The following is a 17,500-nucleotide window of genomic DNA, read 5'->3' as shown; positions in this document are numbered from 1 at the left end:
TAAAGGGTGTGTGTACAAAATACCTTGCAAATCATGTAATCAGTTTTATGTTGGTCAGACTGCTAAAACACTCACAACACGAATCAATCAACACAAGAAATACGTTAGAGAGGGAAACCAATCTAGCGGTATATTCAACCACATGAACCATTTTAACCACCCAGTTGACTGGGATAACGCTAAAGTCATCACATACAACAACAACATAACAGAAAGAAATTTAATTGAATGCAGTTTGATCAAATCTAGTAAGGGGATAAATGTTAATCTTCATCAAGGTTTGTACAAATTAGATAGTTTTATTTCTCATGAAATTTCAAAATTGTTTAAATTGTAATATAAATTATGAGCAGTTGTCCCATACTTGTTGGCTACCAGGACGGCCCAAACGTCCGTCACGTGTACTTCTTCCACTACCTCTCCGAATGCCCTCTTCACTATGTCATATATTCTGTACCTTGTTTCTTCATCTTATAATTCCTTCTTTGCATCTGCACTGAAGATGTAATTATACGAAAGCGGTCTGCTTCGTTAGTTTACTTTTCCTAGTGGTTACTTACGCATTTGTGAACACACGCTCCTAGTGTTTTTATTGCATAAATATATATATATATATATATATATATATATATATATATATATATGTATGTATATATATATATGTATATATACATATGTATATATATATATATATATATATGTAAGTGTGTGTGTGTGTCTATATGTATATGTATATATTTATGTATATCTATATGTATATGCACGTATATTATATATATATATATATATACATATATATATATATATATATATATTCAGATGCATATGTATATTATATACATATGTATATGTGTATGTGTGTGTTTGCCTAACTGTATTTACCCTATTGTGATATAGTAATTAGGAGTTATGTTTATGAATACCATATAGTAAAGTAAATAATAAGAAATAAGATAAATGCATAGGTATAGTTAAATAATAAACAAACAGGTAAATAGTAAATAATAATAAATTCACATATAACTAGTAATAAATGAGAATCAAGCAAATAATAATAAACAAACAGACAAATGATAACAAAACAAATAAACAAATAATATAAAATAAATGACAGTCATTACAGCATCTTGCTTAGGTGCTTATCTAAATGATTCTTAAAGCTTCGAACTGAACTACATTGCACTGCCTCTGCAGGAAGTTTATTCCATTCATTAACTACACGGTTGGCGAAGTTGTTTCTACCCACTTCCATATTAAATCTAGTCCCTGACAGTTTAAGACTATTGTTTCTTGTCGGATTTTCATTCAATGTGAAAATTTTGTCACTTTTGATGTTATCAATTCCGTTTAGAATCTTAAAGGCCTATATCAAGTCACCTCTGAGTCTACGCTTTTTTAGGGAAAACAGATTCATATGTTTTAGTTGATTTTCGTATGATTTATTTTTGATATTTGGAATCAGTTTTGTGGCTCGCCGTTTTAGTTTTTCCAATCTGTCAATGTCTTTAATGAGATTCGGTGACCATACGGAAACAGCATATTCCAAATGTGGACGAACTAACGATTTATATAGCTTGTTAATGAGTGATGGACTTTTGAAATCAAAAGATCGCGCAATCAGTCCTAGAATCTTATTTTCTTTCTCAGAGGCTAAAATAGATTAATTATTTGAGATCGTTACTGAGATAATCACGTCGACATTCTTTTTTCTATCCATTTATGTTAACGAATTTCCAAATAACTTGTAATTGTACTTACTGTTATTTTTACCTATGTGCATTACCTTGTATTTACTTGTGTTAAATTTCATTAGTCACTTTTCAGACCATTGCTGTAATTTATCTAAATCTTCTTGAATATCTAATTGGTTTAAGTGATCATTTGCCATTCCGCACAGTTTTGTATCATCAGCAAATTTTGAAACAATAGATTTTAGTCCGTGGTCTATATAATTTATAATTATATACTATGAATAGAAGTGGCCTGAGAACGGAACCTTTTGGTATTTGTGTATATACAATTTTTCAAAACTATGTGTTACAATTATAGGGTTATCAATATTGTCAAAATAGATTTTTATATCAATTGTTAAATGTTTTCTGCACTTTTATGTACCGTTGACCCTGGCGATGGTCTTGATGCATCAAAAAACAAACATTTCTGCTGGTTCGAAGTTTCTGAAACATTTCCGAGTCATGATCTAATTGCCTTCATTCAGAATGTTATCATTCAGTCAAAGCCTTGGCTACCATCCCCACCAAAGTCCTTTTGTTCTTACCAGGGGCTTTCTTTGGTCCATTTTCCTCCCAAAACAGATCTTCTTGCGATTTACTGACACAGCACCTCCTCTCCTATTCCCAGTTGATCTTCGTACTCTACTTGGGGTCCTGGAGTGACCACTGGGGACGCAAAATCCCCTTCATCATCTGCCTTACTGGACTAATGGGGGAGTCTGTGTTGATGTTGGTTAATGCACTGGAAAAGTCTTGGAAGATGGAGTTTATTTTTCTGACTTCCCTCCCTTTCTCCTTCGGAGGTGGCACGATGGCCGTCCTCATGCTGGGTTTCTCTTATCTGGCTGACAAAACCACAGCAGGTAAGCTTAGCGTTGCTATAAGGAATTAATGTGCAGAAGAAATTTCCCTTTGCTTATTTTGTACTTTTATGGGTGCTCTTTCATGCATCGAACCCACAGAAACATACATTTCCCTCTTGTCGCGTTGATGCACTTTTGTTAAAAAAAAAAAAACACTTTAATGTTCTTTCCCTTCATCTGTGTTCTTTATGTTTCCTATCTCCTCACCCCAAAGCCCAAAGAACTCTGAGGGTGGCTCTCATGGACGCAGCCCACTACCTTGGCGCCCCAGCTGGTTTGGCATTGATAGGTCCTCTCTACGATGCTGGAGGATTCATTGCTGTTTTCTCCGCCTCCATCGCCCTCTATGTTATTAATATCACTTACGTTATATTAAGGATAAAGGAGCAACGCACAGTGCAGGTATAATGATAACAGCTTAAGAAGTGAGTTCTTCCCATTTTTACTTCTGATTTGTTTAAATTTATTTATTTCTCTTTCTCTTGCTCTTCTACTCTCCCTGTGCGTACTTGCTTTTCTCATTCCCTTTGGTGTGTGTGTGTACGTTGTTATGTTCATATGTTTTAGCTCAAATAGATAAACTTTCCCCTTATACATATGTAGTGTTTCAATGTATCTCCTATCTGAGATTTTCCTTTGCGCTTTGGAAGAATCTTTATAACTATTTTTTCCAGACATCACATTATTCATGTAAACCAGTGTTTTTTAACCTGGGATTCCTGTATCCCAAAGGGGTACATACATATACCAAAGGCTTTTTCTCCCCTTTTATAAGGGAGGTAGCCAAAAAAAAAAAAAAAAAAAAAAAAAAAACCTCCCACCTATTCCATCCCTATCACACTCCACTCATCTCCACCCTCTTCCCTCCCACCTTATCTTGGCACCTCCCGGATGACGGGTAATCCCTGCATCTGGCCCAATGCCCTGGGTCAGAAGCAGTATCATAAGACACAGCACATCCACAACAAGGCCGCTTCATTAAATCGGCGACCCCCCTCTCCGTCTCCTCATGCAGAAAAGAAGAAGACGGGGAGAAATTCCTTCGGGCTGCGTCAAAATATTTCTCTCACATAGGTCCTCAACCCTCATCCCCCAACCCCCACCCATTCCACCTCATGGATCACAACATCGTCCATATATAACCATTCTCCATTCACCACTGTCTCCTGTCCTCTACCGTCCTTCCTCAACAGACATTCCTCTCTTCCCCAAAGCCCCTTTTATCCCATCCATCCATCTCACCCTAAGTCGACCCCTCATGTTCACTCCTGCCATATCTGCCTTCCATACCTCTTTTACTACTCTTTCTTCACTCATTCTTTACATGTGTCCGAACTATCACAATGCTCTTTGATCAACCCTATCTCCCACTCTCTTTCCACCCCCGTTCTCCTCCTCACCTCCTCATTTCTCACTCTATCCAGTCTAGTAGCCCCTATCATACTTCTCAAGCACCTCATCTCAAACACATTCAAACTCCTTCTCTCTTCTTCTCTTATGTTCTATGTTTCTGGCCCATACAGTGCTGTCGGCACAATCACTCCTTCATACAATCTCCTTTTAGCATCCACTCCCAAATATCTACTTCTCATTACACTTTTTAACCCACCAAGGCATTTACTCGCTTCTCTCAGTCTACATTCTACCTCCACCTCCACTCCTCCCTTTCCTGCCACATTCGCACCCAAGTATCTAAAACTATCCACTTCCTCCAGTCTCTCTCCCTTAGTATTCACTTCCATTTGCTGCCACTTTCTCATCTTGTACATCTCATCACCTTACTTTACTCACATTTATCTTCAACTTCCTTCTTTCGCATACTTTCCCAAAAGCTGTCCCTATCTTCTTTAATCCCTCCTCTGATCCTGCTACAAGCGCAGTGTCGTCCACAAACAACAGCTGGCTTATCTCCCACTTTTCTCCATTTTCTTTAACCATCTCCAATCCCTGACCCACTACCCTTGCATTTATCTCTCACACCACCCCATCCATGTATAAATTGAGAATCCAGGGTAACATAACACATCCCTGACGAAGTTCCACCTTTACCTCAAACCACTCACTCTCTCCATTTCTGATCCTGACACAAGCTCTACTACTCTCGTAAAAACTCTTGACTGCCCTTAACAGCTTTCTTCCTATCCCATATATTTGCAATACCTCCCACAGTGCCTTCCTGTCTACCCTGTCATAAGCCTTTTCCAAATCCATAAAAACCCTTACCTTTTCCTATAGCTTTCTCACATATCTGTCTTACCAAAAAAATCTGATCTACGCAACTTCTACCTGCCCTAAACGCGCAGTGTTCCTCACCAATTACTCTCTCTCTCTTCCTCTCCTAATCCTCTCAATCAAGACCCATAAGCCTTCCCAGCTACACTTAACAAGCTGATCCCTCTGAAACTACTACACTCACACTTGTCCCCTTTTCCCTTGTTAAGTGGAACTATACAGGCACTCCTCCAGTCCTCTGGCACTCTACCTTCTCTTAAACAAATATTAAATAACCTCACCATTACTGTACCTCCTTTTTTCGGACATTCTGCATGACATCCATCCAGCCTAAGTGCCTTACCTGCTCTCATCATCTTGACAACTACCTTCATTTCATCTTTCTTTATTTCTCCTCCATTTTCCTCACTCATCATTTGTCATTTTCTTAGTGCTTCCCACTACAACTACCTTTTCCTCCCTATCCTCCTTCACATTTAGCAACTTCCTAAAAGACTCTGCCCATCTTCCTATTACTGCCTTTTCTTCCATTATCATCTCTCCATCTGCATCTTTTACCTTTTCATCTCTACTTGATTCGCCTCCTCTTCCTCTATTAATTTCTTTCCAAAACATCTTTTTATTACTTTCAAAATTTCTTTCATACTCTTACTCCATTTCACATCTGCTCTCCTCTTTGCCTCCTTTATCTTATGCTTTACTTCTCTTTTCTTTGTACCTCTCATATGACTCCCTCGTCCTATTTTGTAACCAATCTGTGAACGCTCGCTTCTTCTCTTCTACAGCCTTTTTCACTTCCTTCTGTTTCCTCCCGTCCTCCTTGTTCCACACACCTTCTTTGCACACCTTGTGACTCCCTCCTTGAACCATCCCCATTCCTCCTCCACTCCTAGTTCTACTCTATCCTTCACTCCCTCCCACTCCTCCCTCAGTTTCTTCTTGTACTCTTTCTCCTTTTCTTTCTCTTTTAAGCAGTTCACTCTAAGCACCTCCCTACCTTTTGTCCTTTTCCTCTTTCTCCATCTATCCTCCACTCTCAACTTACTTTGCACCAGAAAATGATCTGATATCCCCCACTCTATCCCCATAGATCATGTACATTCTTAATTCTTCCTACTATACTCCTATTTACCACTACATAGTCTATTAACGCTCTATCTGCCACCCTTCCATCCACCACCCTCTCCCATGTGTACTTATGCTTGATTTTCTTCCAAAACACTGTATTTGTTATCATCAACTCTCTAGACACATCACCATAAACTCTCCACTACGATTCTATTCCTGGAACTCCACACTTCCCAGCCACTCCGTCTATTGGTTTGTTTCCTTACTCTAGCATTGAGGCCTCCCTTTCTCTCCGTCGTCCTCTTTTCACTCCTGAGAACCTCCCAACTATACTCCCAGATTCACATTCGCCCCTTTCTCTCAACTTAGTTTCACTCAAAACCAACAGATCTATCTTTCTTTTCACAAACATAATACCTCTTTTCTTTTACTCCAATCTGCACCACATCCACGCACATTAAAAGTCCCAAAATTAGGGTACTGGTTGGAAAGCTCCTAGACCCTCTTGTGTCTTTACTTTTTTTTTTTTTTTTTTTTTTTTTTTTTTTTTTTAAGGAATGTCCCCTCTGGGGGACTACAGGGAGAAGGATGCCTAGTCCTAATCCCCGTCCCCTTCTTATCGCCTCTTACGATTTAAGTGGGAAGATTTACTGGCAGTATTCTTTCCCCCCACCACAGGGGTACGAAGCCTTAATCCTGGGGGTACGAGACACGATAGCCAGTGCAATGGTACTGTATATTTACCATGACAAAGCAGTATGTACATTCATTGTATCCTACTAATTGACATTTCTAATTTGCATAAAAATGTACCTTTGTTCAGTAATTGAATATATCTAATAATTTCTCAGCAAGATTTGTATCACTAATCCTTTTCATATACTTGCAATGTATTTATATTGGATGGTGGTACGAGAAAATTTTGATGTCACTCCACACCAGTCTTTTATTTAATACTGCCACTACTCTTTACCTGTTCTGCGCTTGTTTTTGCCTAACGCCCGGTGATTTGATTCAGCTGGGTGAAATGATATCCACAGAAGAAAGGTTCAGTTTTTTCATCATCCCTTCCACTGTTACTTATTTTGCTGTCGACAGGGGATTTTATTCAGCCAAGGGAAGCCCCATGTGCAAGGAGAGAGGTTAATACCCCCCTTTTTCAATTAATACAACAGTGATACTTTGTCGAAGGTATGTTCTGTATTTATTTGTAACTAATATTTACTTTTTTATTTCATAAGTTATTTTTATTTGTTGTTGTATTTTCTTTTACATACGAATTTGCGCCTCGATCCAACGGTTCCTCTGAAATGCAGCGCGGGGAGACAGATTGCTACAGAGTTTTTAGTATTAATCATCTCATCTCTGGTTTGAAAACGACATTCACCCGTCGACCCGCGCACGGCCGCGCACACATCCTCGCCCTCATCCTCGCCATGTTCTTCAATTCCTTTGCCGTCAGGGGTAAGTCTTTAGGAAGCAAAGGGCCACAGGGTTGCCTAATAGTAGAAACAATAGAGTACGATAAGATTTTTTCTAGGTCTCTCGTTAGACTGGAATTTGGGACCACCCAATACTTAGTGTTGGATTTTTCTCTTTTGTTGCGTAGTATATTACGGGCCTTCTCCTCCAGGGTACAAAGTAATCCTTTGGGGTATTTGAGTCCTTTGAGACAAGGCAAAAAATCTTATGGATAACATCACACGGCAAAGAAAGAAAGGCGATGGAGTCCGTTAATATTGCATGTAGCCCATTAATTGACAGTCTATAAGCATACACGTTGGAGGCATCAACCATCTATGTGTAGAATACCCACAAATCCATACCGCAAACAAAACTAACACAACTACATGCACAAACAACTACATAAACTTCCTCTTCTACTGAAATTATTTTCATTTCCGACTTTCTCTCCTACTACATCTTCTCATTTCAGTTTACCTACCACTAAAATTATTTCCAATTTCTCTATCTTTCCCTAAGACTAAGCCTCCTACTCATTTTCTAACTTTGTTGGATGAAGATAAGAGGAATAGATATTCCATGTAACTTCACGGTTACACATCAATCGCAGTCTCCAACCCCAAGTCTCCTGCCCATACCTCCAAAGCCACGACGCCGCGTAATGAATATCCCTAATCGCCCAGTGGCAAAAGCCCTCTTTTATACACTAGTATCTCTTCATTTTCTTACAGACATTCTTCCCCTCCCACAAAAACCGATCCCGCGCAAGCGGGTGGTCTTACCTAGCAAATCGCAAACCGCATTCCTCTAAAGAAGCCACTCTGGCGAAACTAGTCAGGAATAAAAGTATTTCCCTCAGCCCGTGTTCCCTTTACCTCCTATTCACAATAATAATAATAATAATAATAATAATAATAATAATAATAATAATAATAATAATAATAATAATAATAATAATAATAATAATAATAATAATATTAATAATAATAATGATGATGATGATGATGATGATGATGATGATGATGATGATGATGATGATGATGATGATGATGATGATGATGATGATGATGATGATGATGATGATGATGATGATGATAATAATAATAATAATAATAATAATAATAATAATACATACATACATACATATACCAAGGCTTTTTCCCCCTTACAAGGGAGGTAGCCAAAAAGGGAAAGGCATAAAAAAAATTCCCACCCATTTCATCCCTACATACACTCCACACCCCTCCCACCCTCCCTCTCATCTGAGCACCTCCTGGATGACGGGTCATCCCTGCACCCTGCCCACCGCCCTGGGTCAGAAGCAGTGTCGCAAGACACAGCACATCCACAGCAAGGCCGCTTCATTTAATCGGCGACACCCCCTCTCCGTCCCCCCTTGCATATAAGGAGAGGACGGGGAGAAAATCCCTTCGGGCTGCGTCAAAATTTACTCACACATACTACCCCACCCCCACCCCCCTGCCCATTCCTCCTCATGCAATCACAACATCATCCATATACAACCATTCTCCACTCACCTCTGTCTTCCGTCCTCTCCCTTCCTTCCTCAACAGACATTCCCCTCTTCCCCAAAGCCCCCTTCACCCCATTCATCCACCTCATCCTAGGACGTCCCCTCATGTTCACTCCCTCCACATCTGCCTTCCATACCTCTTTTACTAGTCTTTCTTCACTCATTCTTTCCATGTGTCCAAACCATCCTAATATTCTTTCATCAACCCTATCTCCCAAATCCTTTTTCACCCCTGTTCTCCTCCTCACCTCCTCATTTCTCACTCTATCCAGCCTAGTAACCCCCACCATACTTCTCAGACACCTCATCTCAAACACATTCAAACTCCTTCTCTCTTCTTCTCTTATGTTCCACGTTTCTGCCCCATACAGTGCTGTTGGCACAATCACTCCTTCATACAGTCTCCTCTTCGCATCCATTCCCAAATGTCTATTCCTCATTACACTCTTTAAACCACCAAGGCATTTACTCGCTTCTCTCAATCTACATTCTACCTCCACCTTCACTCCACCTTTTCCTGCTACACTTGCACCCAAGTATCTAAAACTATCCACTTCCTCCAGTCGTTCTCCCTTAATGTTCACTTCCAGTCTACTGCCACCTTCACCCCTTGTACATCTCATCACCTTACTTTTACCCACATTTATCTTTAGCTTTCTTCTATCACATACTCTCCCAAACTCTGCCACCAACTTCCTCAATCCCTCCTCTGACCCTGCCACAAGCGCAGTGTCGTCCGCAAACAACAGCTGGCTCACCTCCCACTTTTCTCCATTTTCTTTAACCATCTCCAATCCCTGACCCACTACCCTAGCATTCACCTCTCGCACCACCCCATCCATGTATAAGTTGAACAGCCAGGGCGACATAACGCATCCTTGACGAAGTCCCACCTTTACCTCAAACCACTCACTCTCTCCATTTCTAATCCTGACACAAGCTCTACTACTCTCATAAAAACTCTTGACAGCTCCTAGAAGCTTTCCTCCTATCCCATAAATCTGCATAACCTCCCACAGTGCCTTTCTGTCTACCCTATCATAAGCCTTTTCCAGATCCATAAAAGCCCAAAAAACATCCTTCCCCTTTCCTATAGCTTTCTCACATATCTGTCTTACCACAAAGATCTGATCTACACAACCTCTACCTGTCCTAAATCCACACTGTTCCTCACCAATTACTCCTTCTGTTCCTCTCCTAATCCTCTCAATTAAGATCCTCCCATAAGCCTTCCCTACTACACTTAACAGGCTAATCCCTCTGAAACTACTACATTCACACTTGTCCCCTTTTCCCTTGTAAAGAGGAACTATACAGGCACTTCTCCAGTCCTCCGGTACTCTACCCTCTCTCCAGCAAACATTAAATAACCTCACCAACCAGTCCACCATCACTGAACCTCCCTTTTTCAGACATTCTGCATGGCATCCATCCAGACCATCTGCCTTACCTGCTTTCATCATCTTTACAACTGCCTTCACCTCATCCTTCCTTATTTCTCCTCCATTCTCCTCACTCATCACTCTCATTTTCTTCGTATTTCCCACTGCAGCTATCTTTCCTTCCCTATCCTCCTTCACATTTAGCAACTCCCTAAAATATTCTGCCCATCTTCCCCTTACTGCCATCTCTTCCATTATCATCTCTCCATCTGTACCTTTTACCTTTTCTTCTCTACTTGATTCGCCTACTCTTCCTCTCTTTATTTCTTTCCAAAACATCTTTTTATTACTTTCAAAATTTTCTGTCATACTCCTACCCCATTTCACATCTGCTCTCCTCTTTGCCTCCTTTACCTTTTGCTTTACTTCTCTTTTCTTTTCTTTGTACATCTCATATGAGGAAACAAAGAAGGTTGTAGAAGAGAAGAAGCGAGCATTCACAGATTGGTTACAAAAGAGGACGGGGGAGTCATATGAGATGTACAAAGAAAAAAAAAATAATAATAATAATAGTAATAATAATAATAATAATAATAATAATAATAATAATAATAATAATAATAATAATAATAATAATAATGATAATAATGATAATAATAACAACAACAACAACAACAACAACAACAACAACAATAATAATAATAATAATAATAATGATAATGATAATAATGATAATAATAATAATGATGATGATAATAATAATAATAATAATAATAATAATAATAATAATAATAATAATAATAATAATAATAATAATAATAATAATAATAATAATAACAATAATAATAATAATAATAATAATGATAATAATAACAATAATAATAATTAATAATAATAACAATAGTACATACATATACCAAAGTATATACATATACCCCCCTACACGGGGGTAGCCAAAAAGAAAAAGGCATAGAAACCACTCCCACAAATTCCATTTCCCATACATTCCACTCCCCTCCGCCCTCTTCCCTCCCTCCCATCTCGGCACCTCCTGGATGACGGGTCATCCCTGTAACCTGTCCACTGCCCTGGGTCAGAAGTAGTGTCGCAAGACACAGCACATCCACAGCAAGGCCGCTTCATAAATTCGGCGACCCCCCCTCTCCGTCCCCTCATGCAGAAAAAGAGAAGACGGGGAGAAATCCCTTCGGACTGCGTCAAAACACATCCCTGACGAAGTCCCACCTTTACCTCAAACCATTCACTCTCTCCATTTCTACTCCTAACATAAGCTCTACTATTCTCGCAAAAACTCTTGACTGCTCTTAACACCTTTTCTCCTATCCCATATATCTGCAGTACCTCCCACAGTGCCCTCCTGTCTACCCTGTCTTAAGCCTTTTCCAGATCCATAAAAGCCCAAAAAACATCCTTACCTTTTCCTATAGCTTTCCTATAGCTTTCCTATAGCTATAACAATAGTAATGATAATTATATTGATAATAATAATAATAATAATAATAATAATAATAATAATAATAATAATAATAATAATAATAATAATAATAATAATAATAATAATAATAATAATAATAATGATAGCAATAATAATAATAATGATAATTATAATGATAATAATATTAATATTAATGATAGTAATAATAATAATAATAATAATAATAATAATAATAATAATAATAATAATAATAATAATAATAATAATAATAATAATAATAATAATAATAATAATAATAATGATAATAATAATAATACATATACATACATATACCTAGGCTTTTCCCTCTGAAACTACTACATTCACACTTGTCCACTTTTCCCTTGTAAAGAGGAACTATACAGCCACTCCTCCAGTCCTCCGGCACTCTACCCTCTCTCCAACAAACATTAAATAACCTCACCAACCAGTCCACCATCACTGTACCTCCCTTTTTCAGACATTCCACATGGCATCCATCCAGGCCAGGTGCCTTACCTGCTTTCATCATCTTAACATCTGCCTTCACCTCATCCTTCCTTATTTCTCCTCCATTCTCCTCATTCATCACTCTCATTTTCTTCGCACTTCCCACTGCGGCAATCTTTCCTTCCCTATCCTCCTTCACATTTAGCAACTCCCTAAAATATTCTGCCCATCTTCCCCTTACTGCCTTCTCTTCCATTATTATCTCTCCATCTGCACGTTTTACCTTTTCTTCTCTACTTGATTCGCCTCCTCTTCCTCTCTTAATTTCTTTCCAAAACATCTTTGTATTACTTTCAAAATTTTCTGTCAAACTCTTACCCCATTTCACATCTGCTCTTCTCTTTGCAACCTTTACCTTTTGCTTTACTTCTCTTTTCTTTTCTTTGTACCTCTCATATGACTCCCTCGTCCTATTTTGTAACCAATCTGTGAAAGCTCGCTTCTTCTCTTCTACAACCTTTTTTGTTTCCTCATCCCACCATTCACTACCCTTTCTTCTATTTCCCCCTGTCCTTCTTGTTCCACACACCATCCTTGCACACTTTATGACTCCCTCCTTGAACCATCCCCATTCCTCCTCCACACCCAGCTCTACTCTATCCTTTACTCCCTCCCACTCCTCCTTCAGCTTCTTTCCGTACTCCTTCTCCTTCTCATTCAAAGAGTTCACGCTAAGAACCTCCCTACCTTTTGCCCCTTTCCTCTTTCTCCGTCTAACCTCCACTTTTAACTTACCTTCCACCAAAAAATGATCTGATGTTCCCCCACCCTCTCCCCTTAGCACATGTACATCCCTAACTCTTCCTATCATAATCCTATTTACCACTTCATAATCCATTAGCGCTCTATCTACCACCCTTCCCTCCACCACCCTCTCCCATGTGTACTTATGCTTGACTTTCTTCCGAAACACTGTATATGCTATCATCAACTCTCTTTCTAGACACATTTCCACCATCAACTCTCACTACGATTCTTTCCTGGAACTCCACATTTCCCAACCACTCCATCGATTGGACCATTTCCCACCCTAGCATCAAGGTCTCCCAGTACTATCACATTGACATTTCTTCCTAAATCCTAAATGCACTCATTTAGATCTATCCAAAAGTCCTCCCTTTCTTCTACACTCTTCTCACTGCCAGGCCCATATGCACTTACAAAGACCCACATCTCCTTTCCCAGTTTCACCTTCATCCACATTATCCTTGAGGGAACCTCCTTCCACTCCACTACCCGTTTACCTATCTCTTCACTTACTAGAATAGCCACCCCATCCCTCCCTCTCCCTCTCTTCACTCCTGATAACCTCCCACTTACACTCCCAAACTTACACTCACCCTTCCCTCTCAACTTAGTTTCACTCAAAGCCAACACATCCATCTTTCTTCTCACAAACATACTACCTATCTCTTCCCTTTTACTCTCATCTGTACCACATCCACGCACATTAAAAGACCCAAACCTTAGGGTGCTGGTCCGAGGCTTTCTAGCCCCTCCTATGCCTTCTTTTTTTCTTTTAGGAGAAGGATGCCTAGTCCCAATCCCCGTCCCTTTCTTCTCGCCTCTTACGATCCAAGTGGGATACTTGGTGGCAGTATTCTTTTCCCCCACCATAGGGAATTCCCCCATCACAGAAAAGAAATACTCAGAGAAATGGTACAGGACAGCAACAAGGGGTTGGAGGACAGCATAACGGAGGGACAGTCGTAGTATAAAAGTGTCATCATTTCTCTATGAACATAGTTTTCCTCTATCATAGACAAAATGATGTGTGGCTCTGGTCCGTAGGGGCGCCCCATATAGACCCTAAAGTATCAACTGCATGCTAATTTAGGGTAGCATGCACGACTGCCTTTAATTTCCTTACCAACAGTACCTTCCGATGGTTCTCCCTCTTTCTTAGCTGCATCACATTTAAGATCTTGGAAGATAGCAATAGCCTTTTCTTAGATTATTGTTTCCGTAACAGGGTCACCAGCCAACTCCTTCTCCTTAATCCATATTAAAAGTAGGCGCTCCATCTCATTATGGAGGTCTGTTCTAAGCTTCGAAATAATGTTGACACCTTTAGAAGGCTGCACCTTTTTTATTGCATCTTTCTGCATGATCGTGGATATTGTTGATGCATTGCGTCCATATTCTCTGGCTAAGTCATTCACCCGCACACCACGCTCATGTTTTGTAATTATTTCATATTTTACCTCCATCGAGATTTTTTTTTCACTATCATTGTCCTTACCATTGGGACCCATGGTTATGCACAAAAATAATAATACACAAAACAGGCACAGACACGAAGAACAAACAGCGAAGATATAAACGAGAAGACAATACACGAACTGAAGCGTCGGGAATCTTCAGGAGTCGAACGAACAGTCTGCCATCTACCACTGGCGTTTCAAATTATCGCGCATCACCGCATCGTATCTCAAATTTTTCGTATGTTAGGGCGATCGTATCTCAAGTTATCACTGTATTGTATATATATATATATATATATATATATATATATATATATATATATATATTGAGGAATGGACGACAAAATGAGTGGCGTGGTAGTGAGATAAACACCGAGAAGCTCTGTGAAGAGCGAAACGTCAGTTAATAAAACTTCAACGATTCTCGGTGTTTATCTCACCACCCTGCCTATCATATATATATTTTTATATATATATATATATATATATATATATATATATATATATATATATATATATATATATATGTACATACACACACACACACACACACACACACACACACACACACACACACACACACACACACACACACACACACACATATATATATATATATATATATATATATATATATATATATATATTGTTTATACTGACTAGAACTAGGCGATTTTATTAAGCCAAGGGAAGGAAACCATTATTACTGTTCTTTTATTAATTAGTTCTTCCATTTCTGTTGTTATCTGGTCAGATGAACGTCAAATATTTATTAATCAGTTCTTCTTTCATTTTTGTTGTTATCAGGTCAGATGAACGTCAAATATTTATTTGTCAAGAAGTCCTTGGACTGGGACACATCCCAATATGGAAACTGGGGGTCCTTCAGTTCTCTTATCACACTCGTAGGTGAGACATGTCGCGTTAATTGTGTCGAATTTAAGAATATTTAGTTTCCTCAAGTCAATTTGAATTTACCATGGTATCGGTTGAGTGATTTGGTATTTGAAGCATTGTTTATATGGGGAATACAATGAATTACGCAGAATTAATCATGTATGTAATATAGAGTATGCTTTCACTGGTATGTCTTGGAACAAGAATGTCACGTAAACAGGAGGAAAACTATACAATTTGCAATCTTGCTTCTGTGCGCGCTGGTGTCTATGTGTGTGTGTGTGCATCTTGCATGTGTGTATGTATATTATTTCTAAAGAAAATATAGAATACAGCACTTTGTTTCTAGGAGCCTTCCTGGTCGTCCCACTCTTAACTCTGAAGTTCGGAATGCGCGAAGGACTCATTGGATTAGTTGGAGCAGTGTCAACGCTCATTGCCGATGTCATTTATGCCAATGTCGTCAGAAAGGGAATGGAGTGGTTGATGTATTTCGGTAGGTAAAAATCTGCATTTTTCAACATGTAATCACAGGAAAAAAGTACGTACTTCGGTATTTAGTATTAGACCACTAGGTAAACATGCTACTGTTTTATGGTGTACATATTGGAATCCATTTATCTAAAGACTTTTTCTTCATTTTACCTGTACCTAGAGATCATCTTACTTGGCAGGCCAAGTTGCATTATATCCAACATTCATTTAGATTATGAGGGAAAATATCTATGATACTGAGAAATTTCTGAATCACCTTTTTTTTCTGCAGGATCAATTATGGGGAGTTGCCACACGTTAGTTCCAGTGGCCATCCGGTCTTTGCTGTCGAAGATCGCGGGGCATGAAGAAGTTGGTGAGTGTTGCAATCTTCTGGCGTTAATGACGATAGTAATGATCATGATTATGATTGTATAAATAATATTGACAATAGTAGTAGTAGTAGTAGTAGCTAAAGATACTGAAAGAAAAACATCCAAAAGCAAGACCAGCAAACCTGGACTCTAAATTCAATGGCGACTACCTCCCACCCCACGAGATAGTCTTTGACAGCATCATAAGAGAAAGGATCTGGAACCTTGCTCTACACACCCAGGGAGCGGCGGACCATCGGGCTTGGATGCTTCTGGATGGAAATGTCTCCTTAGCACCAACCTATTTGGAACGGCAGCGGGGGGACTGCAGGAGGCCATCGCTGGTTTGGCGAAGAAACTGGCAACTGAGGACTGTCAGCACCTGGAGGCATACACAGCGTGCAGACTTATCCCGCTGGATAAGGAACCCGGATGTCGTCCGATTGGTATAGGCGAGGTGTTGAGAAAAATAATGGGAAAAGCCATCATGGAAGTCGCGAAGGACGAGGTGCGAGAAGCGGCTGGCAACCTGCAGGTGTGCGCGGGGCAACAGGCGGGTTCCGAGGCAGCAGTCCACGCAATGAGAAAAATATTCGAGGAACCAGACTGCGAAGCAATCCTATTAATCGATGCATCAATCGCATTAAACAACTAAAATAGAGAATCTACTATACACATCAAAACTAAATGCCCAATATTGGCCAGGTATGTGGAGAACACATACAGAGAACCTGCAAACCTATTGGTTACCAACAGGGTTGAGGAAAAGGAAACGAAAGTGGAGATCATCAAATCCGCAGAAGGCACCACTCAGGGAAACCCGGTGGCCATGGCAATGTAAGTGCTCGGTCTTATGCACCTGCAGCAGAAGATACAATATGAGGACACCAGGGTCAAACAGGTAGCATATGCAGATGATCTCACGGGTGCAGGAAAAGTAGCTGACTTAAAAAAGTGGTGGGATTTGGTGTTGACACATGGCCCGGGCTTGGGTTACATTCCAAATGCAAAGAGGTCTGTCCTCATAGTGAGGCCAGAGTACTTTGACGATGCCAAAATCCTCTTTGAGAACAGTGAAGTGAAGGTAACAAAAGAGGGAGAAAGACATCTCGGTGCAGTGATCGGCTCAGAATCCTTTAAAAAGCAATATGTTGAAAAGAAAGTTAACGAATGGGTGGCGGAAGTTAGGCTTCTAGCCAACTTTGCAAAGACTGAACCGCAGGCGACATATGCCGCATTCATATGTGGGGTTAAACATAAGTGGAACTGCATATTAAGGACGGTACCTAAC

The 17,500-nt window shown here is 39.6% G+C and overlaps 1 protein-coding gene across 4 annotated transcripts in view; it reads left to right on the top strand.

Moving 5' to 3' along the window:
• LOC143032331 (putative peptidoglycan muropeptide transporter SLC46) overlaps positions 1-17,500 on the top strand; it is an 89,273-nt gene that overhangs the window by 36,177 nt on the left and 35,596 nt on the right. For all 4 annotated transcript variants that reach the window (XM_076196887.1, XM_076196884.1, XM_076196886.1 and 1 more), the window contains 6 exons: positions 2,362-2,596; positions 2,811-2,998; positions 7,213-7,360; positions 15,272-15,373; positions 15,711-15,857; positions 16,128-16,211. In XM_076196887.1, the coding sequence (XP_076053002.1) occupies positions 2,362-2,596; positions 2,811-2,998; positions 7,213-7,360; positions 15,272-15,373; positions 15,711-15,857; positions 16,128-16,211 (904 nt within the window). The remainder of the gene's footprint in view (positions 1-2,361; positions 2,597-2,810; positions 2,999-7,212; positions 7,361-15,271; positions 15,374-15,710; positions 15,858-16,127; positions 16,212-17,500) is intronic.

The sequence above is a fragment of the Oratosquilla oratoria genome, chromosome 13 (genome assembly GCF_046742065.1).
Source record: "Oratosquilla oratoria isolate Oo_2021 chromosome 13, ASM4674206v1, whole genome shotgun sequence".
NCBI lineage: Eukaryota > Metazoa > Arthropoda > Malacostraca > Stomatopoda > Squillidae > Oratosquilla > Oratosquilla oratoria.
The sequence above is the reverse complement of the archived record's forward strand: the minus strand, read 5'-3'. Positions and strand labels throughout refer to the sequence as shown.